Source organism: Anabrus simplex, chromosome 2, assembly GCF_040414725.1.
Source record: "Anabrus simplex isolate iqAnaSimp1 chromosome 2, ASM4041472v1, whole genome shotgun sequence".
Taxonomy (NCBI): domain Eukaryota; kingdom Metazoa; phylum Arthropoda; class Insecta; order Orthoptera; family Tettigoniidae; genus Anabrus; species Anabrus simplex.
In genome coordinates this window covers 1,088,814,387-1,088,834,027 of record NC_090266.1, presented here as the reverse complement: position 1 = coordinate 1,088,834,027, position 19,641 = coordinate 1,088,814,387, and the positions used below count along the sequence as shown (strand labels likewise).

Sequence of the window (19,641 nt, the reverse complement as noted above, 5' to 3'; positions counted from 1 at the left end):
TGGCACTAGTGCTTTTGTACATTTTGCGTATCGTCTTCAGATAGTACCAATAGCTCCGATAGAACCACCGGTGACACAAACTGGTAACTATTCCATCATCCCGCACGACAGAGCAGACTGTCATCTGTAAGTTCCGTACATTCCCACATCCAGCTGTTTGATCCACGACATCGCCACACTACTGTTCACATAATTGCCCGTTCTTTTTCAGTTTCACTAACAGCTCGTCTTTTAGTCCGAATCTTTACATACTGTTATGTGTCAGCCTTCTGCCTGCAGCCACCTTCGGAATTTCCTGGAAGGAACTATTGAGTCAACCAGAAGCTCTCAGCCGGAGGGCTCACCGACGGATTCTCCCTTCTACTTTTCTCTCCGTCTTGTTTCTCTTTCATCTTCTGGAGGGCGCAACTATAATGTTCTCATTCCAGCCACATCCAGAAACGTCTCGAACTTCATCACTGGGAAAAAAAAAAACAGATGCTGTGACACAGGACTGACCGCTGTCCGCCACAGACTTTGCAGCATACATAAAATTTATTTCAGAACTTCCGTGCCATCTTCTCTAACTGGACCACGAACCTTGTACCCAACGAAAACGTGTATTTTTATGCTAGAAAAATATAATTGCTGTCAGCTGGAACCGAACCCCAAACATCTGACTGATTATGATGATTGTTGTAAAAAGGGGCCTCACATCTAGATCATGGCCCGCTAACGCTATGAGATGAAATTTGATGACAGCGTTTTAAAATGAATCCACTGACTAGAATGTAAAAAAATCATGATGAAAATGTATTATCATTTTCAATTTTTACAATTTGCTTTACGTCGCACCGACACATAGGTCTTATGGCAACAATGGGATAGGAAATGCCTAGGAGTGGGGAGGATGCGGCCGTGGCTTTAATTGAAGTTCAGTCTCAGCCTTTCCCTGGTGTGTACATGGGAAACCACGAAAAACCATCTTCAGGGCTACCGACAGTGGGGTTCGAACCCACTCTCTCCCCGATGAGATTATGAATTTTAATCAGTGGTTCAAATTCGCAATACCTACATACATACATTATCATTATAGACTGTTATGCCTTTCAGCGTTCAGTCTGCAAGCCTCTGTGAATTTACTAAACGTCGCCACAATCCTCGATTTGCAAATAGTGTTGTGGCCTCATTTAGTTCTATACCTCTTACCTTTAAATCGTTAGAAACCGAGTCTAACCATCGTCGTCTTGGTCTACCTCTACTTCTCTTACCCTCCATAGCAGAGTCCATTATTCTCCTAGGTAACCTATCCTCCTCCATTCGCCTCACATGACCCCACCACCGAAGCCGGTTTATGCGTACAGCTTCATCCATCGAGTTCATTCCTAAATTAGCCTTTATCTCCTCATTCCGAGTACCCTCCTGCTATTGTTCCCACCCGTTTGTACCAGCAATCATTCTTGCTACTTTCATGTCTGTTACTTCTAACTTATGAATAAGATATCCTGAGTCCACCCAGCTTTCGCTCCCGTAAAGCAAAGTTGGTCTGAAAACAGACCGATGTAAAGATAGTTTCGTCTGGGAGCTCACTTCCTTCTTACAGAATACTGTTGATCGCAGCTGTGAGCTCACTGCATTAGCTTTACGACACCTTGATTCAATCTCAGTTACTACATTACCATCCTGGGAGAACACACAACCTAAATACTTGAAATTATCGACCTGTTCTAGCTTTGTATCACCCACCTGACATTCAATTCTGTTGAATTTCTTACCTACTGGCATCGATTTAGTCGTCGAGAGGCTAATTTTCATACCATACTCATTGCACCTATTTTCTAGTTCACAGATATTAGACTGTAGGCTTTCGGCACAATCTGCCATTAGGACCAAATCGTCAGCATAGGCCAGACTGCTTACTACATTTCCACCTAATTGAATCCCTCCCTGCCATTTTATACCTTTCAGCAGATGATCCATGTAAACTACGAACAGCAAAGGTGAAAGATTACAGGCTTGTCTAACCCCTGTAAGTACCCTGAACCAAGAACTCATGCTACCATCAATTCTCACTGAAGCCCAATTGTCAACATAAATGCCTTCGATTGCTTTTAATAATCTGCCTTTAATTCCATAGTCCCCCAGTATGGCGAACATCTTTTCCCTCGGTATCCTGTCATAAGCTTTCTCTAGATCTACAAAACATAAACACAACTGCCTATTCCTCTCGTAGCATTTTTCAGTTACCTGGCGCATACTGAAAATCTGATCCTGACAGCCTCTCTGTGGTCTGAAACCACACTGGTTTTCATCCAGTTTCCTCTCAACGACTGATCGCACCCTCCCTTCCAAGATGCCAGTGAATACTTTGCCAGGTATACTAATCAATGAAATACCTCGATAGTTGTTGCAATCCTTCCTGTTCCCTTGTTTATAGATCAGTGCAATTACTGCTTTTGCCCAATCTGAAGGTACCTTACCAACACTCCATGCTAATTTTACTACTCTATGAAGCCATTACATCCCTGCCTTCCCACTATACTTCACCATTTCAGGTCTAATTTCATCTATTCCTGCTGCCTTATGACAATGGAGTTTATTTACCATCCTTTCCACTTCCTCAAGCGTAATTTCACCAACATCATTTTCCTCCTCCCCATTTGCTTGGCTGTTCACAACACCACCAGGATGATTTCGTTTTACATTGAGAAGATGTTCAAAATATTCCCTCCACCTCTCCAGTGATTCCCTGGGATCTTTTTATGAGTTCACCTGAATTACTCAAAACACTCTTCATTTCCTTTTCCCCTCCCTCCCTAAGATTCTTTATTACTGTCCAGAAAGGTTTCCCTGCTGCTTGACCTAGCCTTTCCAAGTTGTTACCAAAATCTTCCCAGGACTTCTTTTTGGATTCAACAACTATTTGTTTCGCTCTCTTTCTTTCATCTACGTACAAATCCCTGTCTGCCTCGGCCCTTGTTTGGAGCCATTTTTGATAAGCCTTCTTTTTACGTTTACAAGCTGCTCTCACTTCATCATTCCACCAAGATGTTCGCCTTTCCCCATCTTTACACACAGTTGTTCCTAGGCATTCCCTTGCCGTTTCTACTACAGCATCCCTGTATGCCACCCATTCACTTTCTATATCCTGAACCTGCTTACTGTCTACTGTTCGAAACTTCTCACTAATCAGATCCATGTACTTCCGTCTAATTTGCTCGTCCTGGAGATTTTCTACCCTTATTCGTTTGCAGACAGATTTCACTTTCTCTACCCTAGGCCTAGAGATACTTAGTTCACTACAGATCAGATAGTGGTCTGTATCATCGAAAAATCCGCGGAAAACTCGTACATTCCTAACAGATTTCCTGAATTCGAAGTCTGTCAAGATATAGTCTATTATGGATCTGGTACCCCTAGCCTCCCACGTGTAGCGGTGAATAGCCTTATGCTTGAAGAATGTATTCGTAACAGCCAAACCCATACTAGCACAGAAGTCCAGCAAACGCTTCCCATTCCCATTAGCTTCCATATCTTCCCCACATTTACCAATCACCCTTTCGTATCCTTCAGTTCTATTCCCAACTCTCGCATTGAAATCGCCCATTAGCACTATTCTATCCTTGCTGTTGACCCTGACCACGATGTCACTCAATGCTTCATGAAACTTGTCAACTTCATCCTCATTCGCACCCTCACATGGTGAATACACGGACACAATTCTAGTCCTAATTCCTCCAACTGACAAATCTACCCACATCATTCGCTCATTTACGTGCCTAACAGAAACTATGTTCCGTGCAATGGCATTCCTGATAAAGAGCCCTACCCCAGACTCTGCCCTTCCCTTTCTAACACCCGTCAAGTACACTTTATAATCTCCTATATTTTCCTCGTTATCTCCCCTTACCCGAATATCACTTACTCCTAGCACATCCAGATGCATCCTCTTTGCTGACTCAGCCAGTTCTACTTTATTTCTTCCATAAGCCCCATTAATATTGATAGCTCCCCATCGAATTCCATTTCGTTCGCCAAGTTGTTTCCAAGGAGTCCCTCGCCTGTCAAATGGGAGTGGGACTCCATTACTCCCATAGGTCCGAGGCTTGCTTAAGGGTACCGGGGACACATTTTTGTATTTTCCACAATTGTTTAGCAATCACAATGAAATGTTTATGGAATATGTAGGACTATTATGGAAAGAACATATCTGAATTTCAGCTTAATATCCTTATTGGTTTATGATATATCATGTACTTTGTGTTTATGACACTCGCAAAACAGGCAACTTTCAAAAAGTTCCCTGCGGGATGGATTTTTACCTGAGAGTTTGAAAACTTGTGAAATGATTCTTCCTTATAACATAAAAGAACTCAAGGATGGAATTTTTGATTCACCCTATGTTGCTCAATTAACTCCTGTTTTAATTTTTTAATTTTATCACATGTAATTTTCCACTAATTTTCTGTACATTTGGCCTCATAAAATGAGTATATTGAAGAAGAATGCAAAATCCATCCTACAATTTCTTTGTTAGGTCACATAGAAGCTACATACTAACTTTGCTAAATATCGGTTCAGATTTGACCCGCATGGAACACTGCAGGTTACAAAAAATGGTGTTTTGAGTTAAATGAATTTTAGTTCTAAAACCATTAAAAATGTTCATAATGTCTTTTCCAAATCTCTTAAAATTCACCAGCACTATAACTCCTACCCTCCTGTTTCTTCTTGGCTTCCTCCCTGTGTACCTTGAGGATTTTCAGTTTTTTCCTGGCAGTTTCTTTTGTTGGGTGATTGTCTGCTTACTGTCAAATTTTCTTCTTTCACCTCTTTGTGTGGCAAGTTTGGTGGATACTGGTGAAAGTTTATAATTCCTTACAGCCATTTTCATTTCTTGTGTTGCACTGCATCACATGTATTCTGAAACTGCATTAGAAACAGCTATTCCAAGTCTTTTTGAGGACACAAAGGTCTCTTTTGGGCACTTTTTCCATATACATGCATGAAGAATTTCATTGGAATTTTGAGTAGCCCCTCTACAACATCTAGAAAGAAGTTCTGTTGATGCCAGCCTTTGGTATACAGGCACAATTTTCAGCAGCATTGCAGTTGTGAATTAAACTGACAATTTTTTTGTGGGTTTTGAGGGGTTTGTTCTGTTGCGATACTCTTGTTGTAGAAGCACCATGATTCGGGTCCTAAGAGGCATTTCTTATGCTTAGGATCTTCATCTGTGGAGGAGTAATGTTATAGTGAGGCATATATTGCAGATTTCATATTATCTACTGAGGGAATATTTGGACATATTGCCTGCCTATAATAATTTTTTAGCTTCACAATAGTTGCTTCTTTCAAACTTCCAGGCCCCCTTCCACCAAGTGCAGTTCCTTTTACTTTCCACTCTTTCACCAAATTCCTGAAACCAGTCCCCATCCTTCTGGCAACATGGTTAATCCACTCTTCTTTCTTCAATTGCACATCTGGTCAATATACTGCTTCATTTGAAAGGTGGAGAAATGTTTTGGCATCCCCATCAGAAAGCACAGTTGTGTAGTGCATGCCACATTCTTCCACTGATCTTTTCCATAAAATATCAGCTGCAAATATTTCCATTGCTACAGATGATCCCTCATAATTCCTGGAGCATTTCCCCACATGCTTTATGACCTTCCAGCCATATATTATATTCTGGAGAATCATCACCCAGTTCATGAGCAGTTACAACACACATGTGACAATATTTAGATAACCCATGATAATCTATAACTAATCCACTCAGAATGTCAATCACTATGCCAATGCCATAGAGAGATGTATGGCCACGCTTGTGCCATGTTCCATCAAATGATACAGCAATGTCAAGCACTTGTTTACCTACATTGGATGGATCTACTTCCTCATGATTTGATATAATATTCACCAACAATTTCCCACAACCTTGCTTGCAATTCACGAAACTGACCAAAACAAACCCAATAGTAAACAAGGAAGTGTATAGGCTGATGTCAGGCTGTCCACTAACTTATTAAATATATGCATTTGGTTACAACTCTCAAACATATTAAAATACTACTTATATAAACACATATCATTTTTTCAAGTCAAACATGTCACTAGAATGGATATAATTTTTACATGTTCTAAAATATAAAGTTTTATGTTGACTAAATTGTAGGTTGAAGTAGTTCATAACATAGCCAACAGATGGCAGTATATATTCCAATATTCAAGAATTGTGTCATCTCAATGCTACTGTAAAGAGGGAATTAATGCTAACAGAAGGGACACGGATAGCCAAGCATACAGAGAAAAGGGGGCGTGGTGGAGAATCAAATGACCGTGCAGAGCCACTTTGAAACGGCTGTAACTACGTCAAAAATAGTCACAGCGGCACAAAACCACTTTTGTTATGTAGAGCAAGGTTAATATAATTTATTTATGCCAGAATTCAAATTTCGACAATTTCATCCATTTACCGAAAAAAAATGTGTCCCAAGTCCCCTTAAAATGTTCTGAGCTCGGTAAATTCATGAAGCAGGATGCTGCCCTACTTGCACATAATCCAAGTGAGGATGTCTCCTCTAACGGGTTATGGACCACCGGTGAATTGTATAGTCCTAGCCGCCTGAGCACAAGGAGGGCCAGGACTCAATATGTCCGAGATGCCCACTCCCATTCCATAGTAACTGGTATCTCGACTCTCAGGACCACTTACTAGGCCACTCAGCCGTTGCCCATTGTTCACGAACTAGGACGTGACTACAGGAACCCACAAACGTGAACCTTATTTTCTTATATAATTATTTAAAAATAGATTAAATGGAATAAGGAATTGCCTTTGAAGTGAAATCATATATTTGATCCAAATTAAAATTATAAAAAGCACACTAAATATACACAAAGACAAACTAAAACAGAGTCAATAGAATAAAAAATCGAATTAACGATGAAATGCAAATTAAAAACAAATAGAAAATTCACATTTAAACACACCCCTCACAAAAACGGATGACGAGGTATACTGACTGCTCATCTCGTAGAATGAGCAAGATTGCACTCGGGAAGTTTTATATTACGGTACAGATCGGCCAGGACCACGCACTCCATAAGGGTGGCTACTTCTCTTTGCCTTAACGATCCATATGCTGCACTGCCAAAGTCTAATCAAGATAAAATATGTGCTCTATGAAATCGTAGGAACACCGTGCGTTCAAATTCCCTCTCCGCGTAGTGCCGCTAAGAAACTCCAAAATATTCAGTTTCTTAGAGCATTTACTTTTATGTGAAGCACGTGCGGCTCCCAAGACAATTTACTTTCCAAAAGGAAAACAAGAAATCAGTACGTGTCAACTAAAGGAAGAGCAACCCCCGGTAAATAAAGTTTAGGATGGGGGTGAAGAGTGCGCTTCCGGCAGAAGTGAACAGCAGTGTTTCTTTTTGCAGTTGAAAACCAAAAGCTATGTTCTCCAAGGTCCACTGTTGCATTCTCCTAATAGCTCGTTGTAATAGTCGCCCTGCGACAGCTATGTTTTGTGAGCTATAATGCAGATTAAAATCATATACTGTACATAATAGCGACGGTACTGCTGCTGAATCAGTAGCAGCGTCAATACCGTTTATGGCAAACGGCGAAAAGTGACGCTGAGAACCGACCCCAGTGGGACTCCATTTTCCTGAACGTGATATATTGAATTTGCCTTCCCTATTTGGACACGGAATAGACGGAGGGACAAAAAGTCGCAGTCATCTTGTGACGGTGTCAGTAATGTGGATATTTATTTAGAAATTAATCTATGGGAAGAAGACATGTTTCGAGCTTCTTTGTCTGTATGGAAGAGAGGTTGCATCATATTGCGCAATATACCCGACTGGGTGGCGCTGAAGTCAAGAGTCTCATGGCTTGAGAAACCCCTAAACTGAGAGCATAAGCCAACGAAGGGAAATATATCCGGATAACTCTGCCCCCCCCCCCAAAAAATTGCCGGATCACAGTAGTGCCAATGTGAGAGTGTGATTTTAGACGATTATTTTGTAGAACGTCACCTAAATTATATAAAGAAAAGATTTCATGTCAAAATTGAGAATATTAGATCTTCAACAAAATTATAAGTATGCTTAATACAACACTGAGTGAAATTACGCCGCCAAGGATGATGTAATCGGCAGTAGCGTGCTCACGCTAGCAGAGAACCCAAACGCCCAATGGAGATTTCCAGGGATGGGCCTGATTTTTTATCTCGGATAATAATCTACCGATCGATTTGGTTTCCGCATCATAGCAAAGTGATATTGATCAATAGGCCACACAATCAATCGCATCGCCAATAATGTAGGACTTGCAGAACGTGAGAAATAGAAATTGGAGTGGGAACCGCTCCTCAGCTCATGTCCGAACCAGGAAAAAATTATAGAAGGACCCGCCTATGAGGGAAGAAAGACATTGACGTGAAGTTTTTGAGGCAATCACATGGCCGGCGAGTGTTCTGACTTGGTCTTTGTTCGGATGTGAACTGCGCAACTTATCGGTAATTCGGTGATAAAGATTCTATAAAGTGCATAGATAAGTGCGGAAACATTGTAAACGATGGTGAAAATTCGATTCACGGCACGATCACGACGTATTGGAAATATCATGAGACTGTGTCGTCAACTCATGCCACGAGATCGTGACGTGAGAACGCGCTGTGATTCGGGAGAGAAAAACAGTCATCCAGACAGTGCCGTGTGTTAAGGACGAAGCCCGTAGTGGTGATCGCGAACGAGCTGTCGAGACAGTGTGGAAAGACAATTGAATTGGGAAGGGATAAGTTCCATGTACAATTGTATTACTGTATTCTAGAAGTTTTCGTGTGTTCGTGTCAGAATGTCGAGATAAATTTTTGTCTGCAGAAATACAGAAACTGCGACGGGGAGTCGAACGTAGGAATCCACCATAATTTTTGGGTCGCTTAAACTGTAGCAGTGAACATACCATAGTCTGCTGTGAAGTAATTCTGCGTGTATAAACTAAGAGGTGGAATTAGCTATTTCCTAAACGGGTCATGCAGAAACTATGCTAGTGAAATATACAGGGTGAACTTTAATAAAACCGACAAACTGCAGGGACTCATTCCTGACTGGAAATAGAGGAAATATGCTCTATGAACAAGTGTCCGGAAATGCATCGCTGCGACGGTAGACGGCACTGACGAATGAAATTTTCTCCGACTACTTGCAGTGTGTGTCGTCTGTTGCAGATAGTGTGAAGCAGCGTACTGTTGGAAGCAGAATCAGAATGGTCCGGTATTCATGTCGGGAACAAGCCGAGATGGTGTTTGTGTACGGCCAAGCCAATGAAAACGGTCGAGAGGCTGCACGGCTATACCAAAACAAGTACCCTCACAGACACTAACCATATCACACAGCGTTTCAAGCCATTTTTGGGCGTTTGTGTGATCATGGGTCCTTTCAGACAGACGAACGTGCAGGGAGGCGGCGGACTGTGCGTACACTATATCTGGAGGAACAGGTTCTACAGGACATTGAGGCAAACCCTAGTACAAGCTCCGGGCAAGTGGTCAGCCAACATGGTGTAAGCCAGACTACGATTATCTGTATCATGCACGACAACCGCTATTATCCCTATCACCTGCAAAGAGTGCAAGGATTGTCAGCAGCGGATTTCCCTATACGGGAAGGATTTTGTCAACGGTTTTTGCACTAGGCCATAACAGTTATAGGATTTCTGTCGTCAGTACTCTTTACCGATGAAGCAACATTTACCAGAAATGGCATCGTCAATCTGCATAGTCTTCATCTGTAGGCTACAGAAAATCCTCGGGGAATGGTTGAAGCGTCTCACCAACATCGGTTCAGCATCAATGTTTGGGCAGGGATTCTTGGCGACCACATACATGGACTAGTTATTATTCCACAACGCCTCAACGGAGGAACGTACCTGGACTTCCTACAGAATACTCTGCCTGGATTGCTTGAGAATGTGCCTTTGGCAATAAGACGGGTTATGTGGTTTCTGCATCATGGAGGACCACCCCACTTTCGCATTACAGTTCGTCAACACCTCAACAACATCTCCCCTAGGCGCTGGATAGGACGTGGAGGCCCTATTGCATGGCCTCCTAGATCACCGGACTTAAACCCCCTGGATTTTTACCTCTGGGGACATCGGAAAAGCGTTGTGTACGCTGAACCAGTTCCTGATGTGTTGACCCTTCAAAAGCGTGTTCACGGCGCCTGTGACGCTGTTCGGCGAGAGGCCGGATCGTGCGAAAGAGTGAGGCAATCCATGATACGACGTCTGAACACGTGCATTGCAGCCCATGGAGGCCACTTTGAACACATGCTGTGACGTGCATGCGATTCAGCTATGTACTCTGCTCCGGGACTATTTGTTGTCGTACGCACACCGTCCATTTCCGGACACATATTCGTATGACATTTTTTCCTCCATTTCCAGTCAGGAATCAGTCCCTGCAGTTTGTCGGTCTTATTAAAGTTCACCCGGTAGAAATCGCTTACCGTGAAGGAGCATCCTATAATCTGTGAAACGGCTAATGCAATTTTAGAATTGTTAGTATTGACGCGAAATTAACTGTGACGAGAGAAGACGGATTAACAGTGAACGTGGTGTTGTTTAGTCTTTTTCCAGTGCTTACGAACCAAGGATCATAAAGATACACAGAATGGACGCAAGACGATATAAACCAATGGTCTGCACCAACATCATCATGGAGTAAACAACGCCAGGGGCCTCTCGAGGTTCGAACGATGGACAACCCGACAAGACGTTAAGTACAATAATTTGAGATATTTGTGAATGCGGGGCATTTCCTTTTTGTAAATATGTAGATAATTTTACAATTGAATTAGAATAATATGATGAAATTAGATATTCAAATAGGGAATACCTTAGTTGGGAAATGGAGACTAGAGAAGCAGATTTAATTTCAAGCACCTTAACTTTATTATATTAATTCACGTGCATGGGTTAAATTTTAATGAACTTTGTGAATACTTTAGATAGAGGGGAAAATGTTAATGTTGTTGTTAACCTAGCGTAGATTTCTTCAGGTTCAAATAGTCACTTATGTTTTATGATAGCATGATGACAGGATCCTCACAATTTCATGTTGAAATTTATCAAATGCGGGGATAGAAATGCTTTCTGTCTGTAAAATTGAATTTCTTTACAGTTTAGTTTAATGAATAGAGATAGTGATGACTGTGCATTTGTATGTGAAGATGCGGCGTGCCTGGACTCGATGCACCATCCACCCCCATTTAGATAGGGTCCCTTTCTTTGAACTAGTTGAATTTAAATGCTTTTATTTCTTTAAAATCACTTTACCTTACGTATGAATAGCACTGAATTTTGAGTAATGTTTTTCAAGTGCGAGGAAAGCCGTAGGGAAATCTTCAATATTATGAGCCGTGTGTGAACCCGAGCCTTTTGTGAATAAGAGAGGAGATGAGATGAGGCGGCGAGATATGATAATATGTTAGAAGAGTTCAGAGGATGCACTACTTGATTTGAGCACTGATAATGAAATGATGGTGCAGTAGGATTAAAACAAATAGCGCCGGTATCCAGTATTCGGGAGATAGGTTCAAACCCCACTGTCGGCAGCCCTGAAAATGGTTTTCCTTAATTAAGGCCACGGCCGCTTCCTTCCAACTCCTAGGCCTTTCCTATCCCATCGTCGCCATAAGACCTATCTGTGTCGGTGCGACGTAAAGCCCTTAGCAAAAAAAGACTAACTACTGGATAGAGTAACATTTAATTTTGGAGTTGGCAAACTTTTTTTCTGAGTATGGTTTTGTTTATGTACTGAAGTTGTCAACACTTCATCTGGTTCCTCCTCGATTATAACCAACCTATCAGATACCTGGAAATATGTTCTCTAGCCAGTTAAAACCAGGGGGTGTGTGTACTGGAATCCAGCCTATCAGTAAAGAGTTCTGGGAGCTTCCCCTTAGGGTATTATAAAAACAGGGCACTTAAGGGCCGTCTTGTCTGAATCGCTCCAGTTCTTGGGAGTGCGACTTGGAGACCTAATGGAGGCAAGGGCGAGGCCTGCGTGAGGAAGATCCAGCGGCACAAGGTAATGGCAGAATTTACCAAGAAATGTGATAGTTCCTGCGGGTAATTTGAGGGGAACGTTTCAACCTCCTTTCTTTTAATGTAGTTTTGTAAACTGGTGGTTTCAATGTAGAATTTTCGGCAAGTCTGAGGACTCTGGTTCTATTCCCTACCGGGAAATGTGTAATGTATGGGAACAAAGAGTGATGACCCTCTGTTGTTTCCCATTCAACCTTGGATTGGGTGATTAAAGTTTTGAAACTTCAAAATTTCTTAAGTCTTTTCTAGGCCTTAAAGGCTGCTCCTTTAGTCACACCTTATAGTATAGGATTAGCCTCTGTATCACTGGGCCATAAGCCAACTTAGGGTTTTAACAGTTTCCATAAGGAGTTCATGTGTTTCACCTCCTTGAATTTTGTTTATGGCCGGTTATGTGCAACCATTTCTTTTTCCATTAAGGCCATTTATTATGGGCAATTATGCCCCTATTTACTCGGTAACTGTTTCTGCGTCTTGGTTCTCTTTAGGAACAGTGCTTAGTGTTATTTTATTGTGGATTAATTGATGAACACTCTACAGTGAGGTCACCCGATGGATTTCCTAGTGCAAATTCTGTGTATCAAAAACTGACTGCCTCTGCAAGGCTGGACTATGGTTTTTCGGAGCTCAGACTCCTGAGTAATGTATCTTCTTGGAGCAAGTCGTGCTCTTGTAAAATATTGTACCCGTCAAGAGCAATAATGCTCTTTTCTATGTAAATTAACTGCCTGGTAATCATCACTAGTTTCTGTACCTGATTTTCGGACTTCTAAGTCCCAGATATTGTTAAGAGCTCTGTTATTCTTTCAGATTTTCAAGCTCAAGTTTTATTATCATACAGGTTCTCCACCAATCAGAGTTCAGATTTTCATTATGATACAAGTGTTGGACCAGTTAGGTAAGGAGAGCATCGCACCTGCGCTCAACACACTAACTTCGCACTTGTTTCCAAAATCAAACATGTCTGACACACATATTAACATCAATGCACCTTCTACTTCCAATATTCCACAACCACATGGTACATACCCGCAAATGCACTTCACCAACCGTACAATGAACAATTTGTATTTGAAATAAAGCTAGGTTATGATAACCTATCAAAGCTTATGTATGACATTGTCAAAGTCTCTGATCCACTCACGGAAAATCAATAACTCAGCGCATGCGCTCTGCGCTCTGTCCAGTAAATTACTCAACTGTCAAGCGACATCTCGACTGAAACTTACGAATATTAAAAAATAGAGTTATAATTATCGTCGTGCATAAACAGTCGCATGCAACTCACCTATAATGGCAATAATAAAGACACGAGTATGTTTATAAAAAGAGCGAAGCATAATGTACTATAAATGAATGTGATTATTTCTACACTCTTTTAAACTAGTAAGATATAAAATATATATATATTATATAAACTCACCAATAATGTACTCCAAAATAAGATTCCATCCTATGATAAACGCCACGAACTCCCCAACACAAACGTAGCTATATACGTAAGCTGATCCAGCCCGCGGCACCCGAGCGGCGAACTCGGCGTAACTAACTCCTGAAAGAGAAAAAAGTTGTTCACACATTATACAGGCTAAGCACAATTTCCTCCGTCCATTTCCAGTCCCCTCTACTCTTATCCGATCGAGGATGAACATAGTCGTCTTCCTTTTTGCTGTGTGTTTAACGTCACACTGACTCGTACGGAGCATTACATGGGAAATCGGCAAAAAAAAAAAAAAAAAAAAAAAAAAAAGTATTTTTAGTACCACTTTGAAGTCATAGCTTGGAAAACTAAAGTGGTAGGGGATATTCATTTCTGCACAATATCAGCTTCTTCTGTTGAATATAGTATATTTTCCGACAGTGAACTATTTACAAACATATTATGAGCATACTATTAAGGATAGGACCGTATAAAAATAATAAGGAAGAGGATAAAATAATAACTATCTTAGAAATGTATTTATTAACATGTTCTAAAAACATATGTGTTTCATTTGACATAATTGTCCACATTAAACAGTATAGACTTTTATAATGGTATGAAAGTGAATTTATTTGTTCAGGTTTCGAAACTCATGTCTCGAATTTACGCAGCCCCCACGAACCGGAATCTGCGCGGACTTCAGCTCATCTCGCGCTACGTAGCTGCGTGGTTGTTGCAGGCAGTCTCGCCACAGTAATCCGTCTAATACACGAGGGCTGTAAATTAAGTAGCGGCAACGTAGTCCAGACACTCGCGGGAGATCGGGCATGGGCGAATAGGATATGGGAGTGGTCAGGTGGCGCTGTTGTAGATGTGTATTGTGTATCTGACGGGCATCCAGTTGGGAGTGTTGTTGCTGTGTGGCGTTGAAGTGAAGAGTGTCGATTTTACCGGTCTAAAGCATGTTTTCAAAAGGTTATCTACGTTCGTGTATTAAAATCGAGGTTTCCCGTGGCAAAAATGTATCCGAATGTTATCGAAGATTACGTGAAGCCTGTGGCAAGAATGAGTTACCGTATAGGATGGTTGCACAATGGGTCCAGGCGTTTCGTGCGGGTCAGCATGGGACCGCGGATTTGAACCGCACAGGTCGGCTGTCCATTCCTCAAGATCAGACTGACATCGCGAACGGTCTCGTTTCCGTAGACCATCGATGGACTGTCCGGGAATTATCCGTAGAGGCCGGTCTCAGTCATCAAACGGTGTGACACATACTGACGACGAAATGTCTCGACATGGGGAAATTGCGTCCCGTTGGGTTCCACATCAACTCGCCGACGTACAGGAATGGCACCGGTATGAATTGGCTGGCATCCACCTGGATAGATACCTCAGCGAAAGAGATGAATATTTGCAGCGTATTGTTATTGATGAGACGTGGGCACCAGCCTACGAGCCTAAATCAAAGAGTCAGTTGAATGAATGGCGTCACCCGGGTTCGCCACATCCACAGAAATTTAGACAGGAATCCAGTCGGGTGAAACTTATCGCTGATTGTGGCATACAACTACGAGGGTGTTATTACGCATGCTGTGCCTGAGGGACAAACGGTAACTACAGTATTATTGCCTATTTCTGGAGCGACATCTGTCACATTTATTGCAAGTGATCGCGTTCTCGTGTTGTATGACGCACGTTGTCGTGTCGCAAACAATGTCAAGCTCTTCTTGCAACGGTGGCATTGCGAGGTCTGGGATCATCCTCCGTACTCATCAGACATGAGTTCTTGTGCCATAGACCGTTTCCGATGTTGAAGAAACCCTCGGAGGCCCCAGATTTCCTGACGTGGAATTTGTACTCCGTACAGTAGGGCGCTTCATCGCTGTCCTCAATAAAGAATTCCGTGCCAGCGGTCCCCAACGGCTTCCGGATATTTGGCGGGTGACTTCATTGAAGGAATGTAATGCAATTCTACTCGATAGTTCATTACATATTGCGTTCTGTGAATCTTGCCACTATTTTATTTGCAGCCCTCGTACAATAAACACAGGAGCCTCTCAAATCTTTGAAGTGAACAAACAAATTATTTGAAAAAGGTTTCGCAACTTATGAATCTCTCTCAATCGCATTTCTTTCATTTTCATTCGTACATCCTTCACATCCCCATTAATTTGATAACGCAGGTTTATTCAAGTGCCTAAACTAAGAGCACTGATGTATTCGGATTTGGAATAAAAATAATATGAACATTTTGAAGATTATCTCAATAATAGTTTGAACAAACCACATTATTTATATCATTATTAAAAGTCTATATTATATGTATGTGTAAAAAAACGCCCATTCAGTTTCATATCTCTGAGAATAGCTAAAATATGGACCTCGGAAGATAATATTGAACGAAAATTTAATGACTTTTTCTAGTGAGCGATATTATTATATTATATTTTATTTTTATATTTATATTTTTATATTTTATTTCGTACTATGACGTAATTGCCTTCTTCTGGCACGCAAAAGAGTACAGAAAATGACACTTTACTGCACTGCAATTACTTTTTGGACTGTTTTGTTGAACTCCGCTTTACAGTAATGTAAACATGGATGGTCAGATTGATCATGAATCAACGAACACCGAACTTAACCTTGTAGAATTATTTCTCCGACTGATTTTACCGCTCATCTACACAAAATATGGCGTGTCTACATTCTCAGTTCAAGTAACCTGCCTCCATCACAATACTGACTGATGTATGGGTTAATCCATTTCCAACAGATAAATATCACAGTATATCAAAGTTCGTATTACCTTCACTAATCCAGGACCAGAGGATCATGTTGGAGACTCTGGTAGTTTATTGGACTGATCGCTGCTTCAAACAACAGATGTTATAGGTATTTTATTACAACATAACTCCATGTACACACCTTTTATATCTTTCATAACAAGACACGAACAACAAAACAAGGAACCATCAATGTATGGATTAAACACGAACGATTTGCGTCGCGATGAATCGAAATTATTATTAAATAAAAAGAAATAAAAAACCGAAATTATTTTTTAAGTTATATATTTTCACATTTTTTACTAAACAACCTTATCCCCTTCAAAATACTCTCCATTACAAGTAATGGATTCTTCCCAACGGTGCTTCCACTGTTCGAAACATATTTTTTGTAGTCATCTTTAGAAATGGCTGACAGCTCCTGCCTCGTTTTTCCTTGACCTCTTCAATGTTTTCCTTTCATGCCCCTTTTCATGCTTGGAAACAAGAAAAAGTCGCTCGAAGCCAGGTCAGGCGAGTGAGGTGCGTGGGGGCAGCGGAACCATGTCATTTTTAGCCTTAAACTGTCTAACAGAGATGGCTGTGTGTGCAGGTGCGTTGTCGAGGTGGAAGAACCAGTCTCCTGTCTGCCACAAATCGGGTCTTTTTTGACAAACATTGTTGCACAATCTTCTTAAAATTTCCAAATACAAGGTTTGATTGACAGTCTGACCTGGGAGAACAAACTATGAATGAACTACGCCCTTGGCATAAAAAAAGCAAATCAGCATTGTTTTGATGTTTGATTTGACTTGAGGTTATTTTTTTTGACGTCCTACACTGGGTCGATTGTTGCTTTGTTTCTGGGTCGTAACTATAGCACTATGACTCATCACCAGTATCGACTTTTGACAGACAATATGGATGAATTTCAAGCTATTGTTTCAAAACACATGTTTCAACTCTACGTTCCTTTTGTCAACCAGAACCCGAGAAACAAAATTGGCAGCAACCCTTTTCATTCCCAAATTTTCCGTTCATATTCGCTGAACCGAGCTCCAAGATAACCCACCAATCTGTGACAGTTGATCAATTGTCTGTCGACGGCCTGTGAGCACAAGCTCTCCAATGTTTCCAATATTTTCGTCAATTCGGGCAGTTGATGGACGTCCAGAACGACATTTGTGAACAATAGACATGTCACCATTTTTAAACCGAGCAAACCACTCGTACACTCGAGTTTTTCCCATGGCGTCATCTTTGTAAGCTGTTTTCAACTTTAGAACAGTTTCAGCAGTATTTTTACCGAGTACCGGGCGAGTTGGCCATGCGGTTAGGAGCGCGCAGCTATGAGCTTGCATCCGGGAGATAGTGGGTTCGAATCCCACTGTCGGCAGCCCTGCAGATGGTTTTCCGTGGTTTTCCATTTTCACACCAAGCAAATGCTGGGGCCGTACCTTAATTAAGGCCACGGACGCTTCCTTCCCATTCCTAGGCCTTTCCTAGCCCATCGTCGCCATAAGACCTTAAGTTGGGCCCACGAGAGTTGAAGTCTGACATTTGAGCGGCGAAAACAGTAACTACGAAGTACGCTGCGTTGTCATAGTTACCTCAAACTGCGGCATATCACGCTTTCATACAGGCTGAATATTTAAATAAACTGTGTTTGCCTAATGCAATTGAATAAACTTTGATCCGTTCCTACGCTCGTACTATTAATTCCGGCATTTAAGACAGAACACGTCATAGTCGATAAGTATGAGATTTCATATTCACTAAACTGACAATAACCTCAATAAATGCACATGTTAAATAGGGAATAGAACTGTACAACTGGCCACTGATTAAGTTACAAAAAATAAACTAACAATGAAAATAATATTCAGGAAACAAACACGTAAATAATTACATAAACCAGCAACAACTAACACAGTACCACTCCGAATAATATCACAAAAACGACTGAGAACAAGCCAACCACGTGGTGATAGCATCTTTAAATGTGTCTGTTATCGTTGCCATAGCAACATACCATTTTCGAACAGCGTTAGTCAACTTTTTCTCGCCGGTGGCGCTAAACATAAGACTTCAACTCTCGTGGGTCCATCTATACATGTGTCGGTGCGACGTAAAGCAAAATAGAAAAAAAATTACGAGTAGAAAACAAAATTTCACAGCTGCACGTTGTTCACTTAAACTTGCCATCATAAAAAACGAAGCAAGAAGAAAACAGCGCTAGCAAGAACAATCACTGCAGATGAACAGAACACAGGCGGCACTGAACTGGCAATGAGCGGCAGAAATGCGTACTACACAAGCTTCGCCCAGGGCAATGTTATTCCTGTTATTTTTGGGAGCCCCCTCGTAGTTTAAAATAAATAAATTCATCATAATATTAAATAAAACATTGTATGCGACAGTCACTAAATGGATAAGTTTGAGTTACTCGTTTGGAAATTCCACCCTCGCCTGCAGCTCAGACATAACCATCTCTTGTAATGTTCAAGGTCACTTTCCGTGGCTGACGCGTAAATAACGATTACATAATCTTGATGTCCGGCTCCATGGCTAAGTGGTTAGCGTGCTGGCCTTTGGTCACAAGTGTCCCGGGTTCGATTCTCGTCTGGGTCGGGAAATTTAACCATAATTGGTTAATTTCGCTGGCACGGGGGCTCGGTGTATGTGTCGTCTTCATCGTCGTTTCATTCTCATCATGACGCACAGGTCGCCTACGGGAGTCAAGTCAAAAGACCTGAATCTGGCGAGCCGAACTTGACCTCGGACACTCCCGGCATTAAAAGCCATACGCCATTTCATTTACATAATCTTGATCTTGACACTTGTCCTCACCTATTTAAACATTTTCAAAATTTAAGAAAAGATAACTTTCTGTAGATTTTTGTCCAGTTTGATATGGAATGTCCCACACAATTTAGACTTACGGTGACGGCATGAGAGGGGACAGCCAGGACTAAGAAGAAATCAATTATTAAGGTACAGTTCCAACATTTTCCTAATGTGAAAATGGCAAAGAACGTAAAACCATATTGTGGGCTGCCGATGGTGCGGTTCGGACCCGATATCTCCCAACGGCAAGCTTACAGGTAAACAGGGGCGAAGCGTCAGGGGAGACAGGGTAGACAGCGTGTACCCTTAACATTTTGTGAACGAAATACTGTCTAGATAATTCAGTTATTTTTAGGACATTAGTTATTTTCACATTCATGACATTATTATAAACTCCGCTTTACTTATTTTCGTCTCACTTCGGCAATGTTAGGGCTCGCGTCAGTTACACGAAGCACGTAGGCGAAAGTAGACGCTGTCCATTCTGTATATGTTCCCTTTGA

The 19,641-nt window shown here is 41.4% G+C and overlaps 1 protein-coding gene across 2 annotated transcripts in view; it reads right to left on the bottom strand.

Moving 5' to 3' along the window:
- Positions 1-19,641, bottom strand: part of LOC136863303 (cationic amino acid transporter 2) — a 282,617-nt gene that overhangs the window by 101,100 nt on the left and 161,876 nt on the right. For both annotated transcript variants that reach the window (XM_067139685.2, XM_068225906.1), the window contains one exon: positions 13,524-13,652. In XM_067139685.2, coding sequence (XP_066995786.1) covers positions 13,524-13,652 — 129 coding nt within the window. The remainder of the gene's footprint in view (positions 1-13,523; positions 13,653-19,641) is intronic.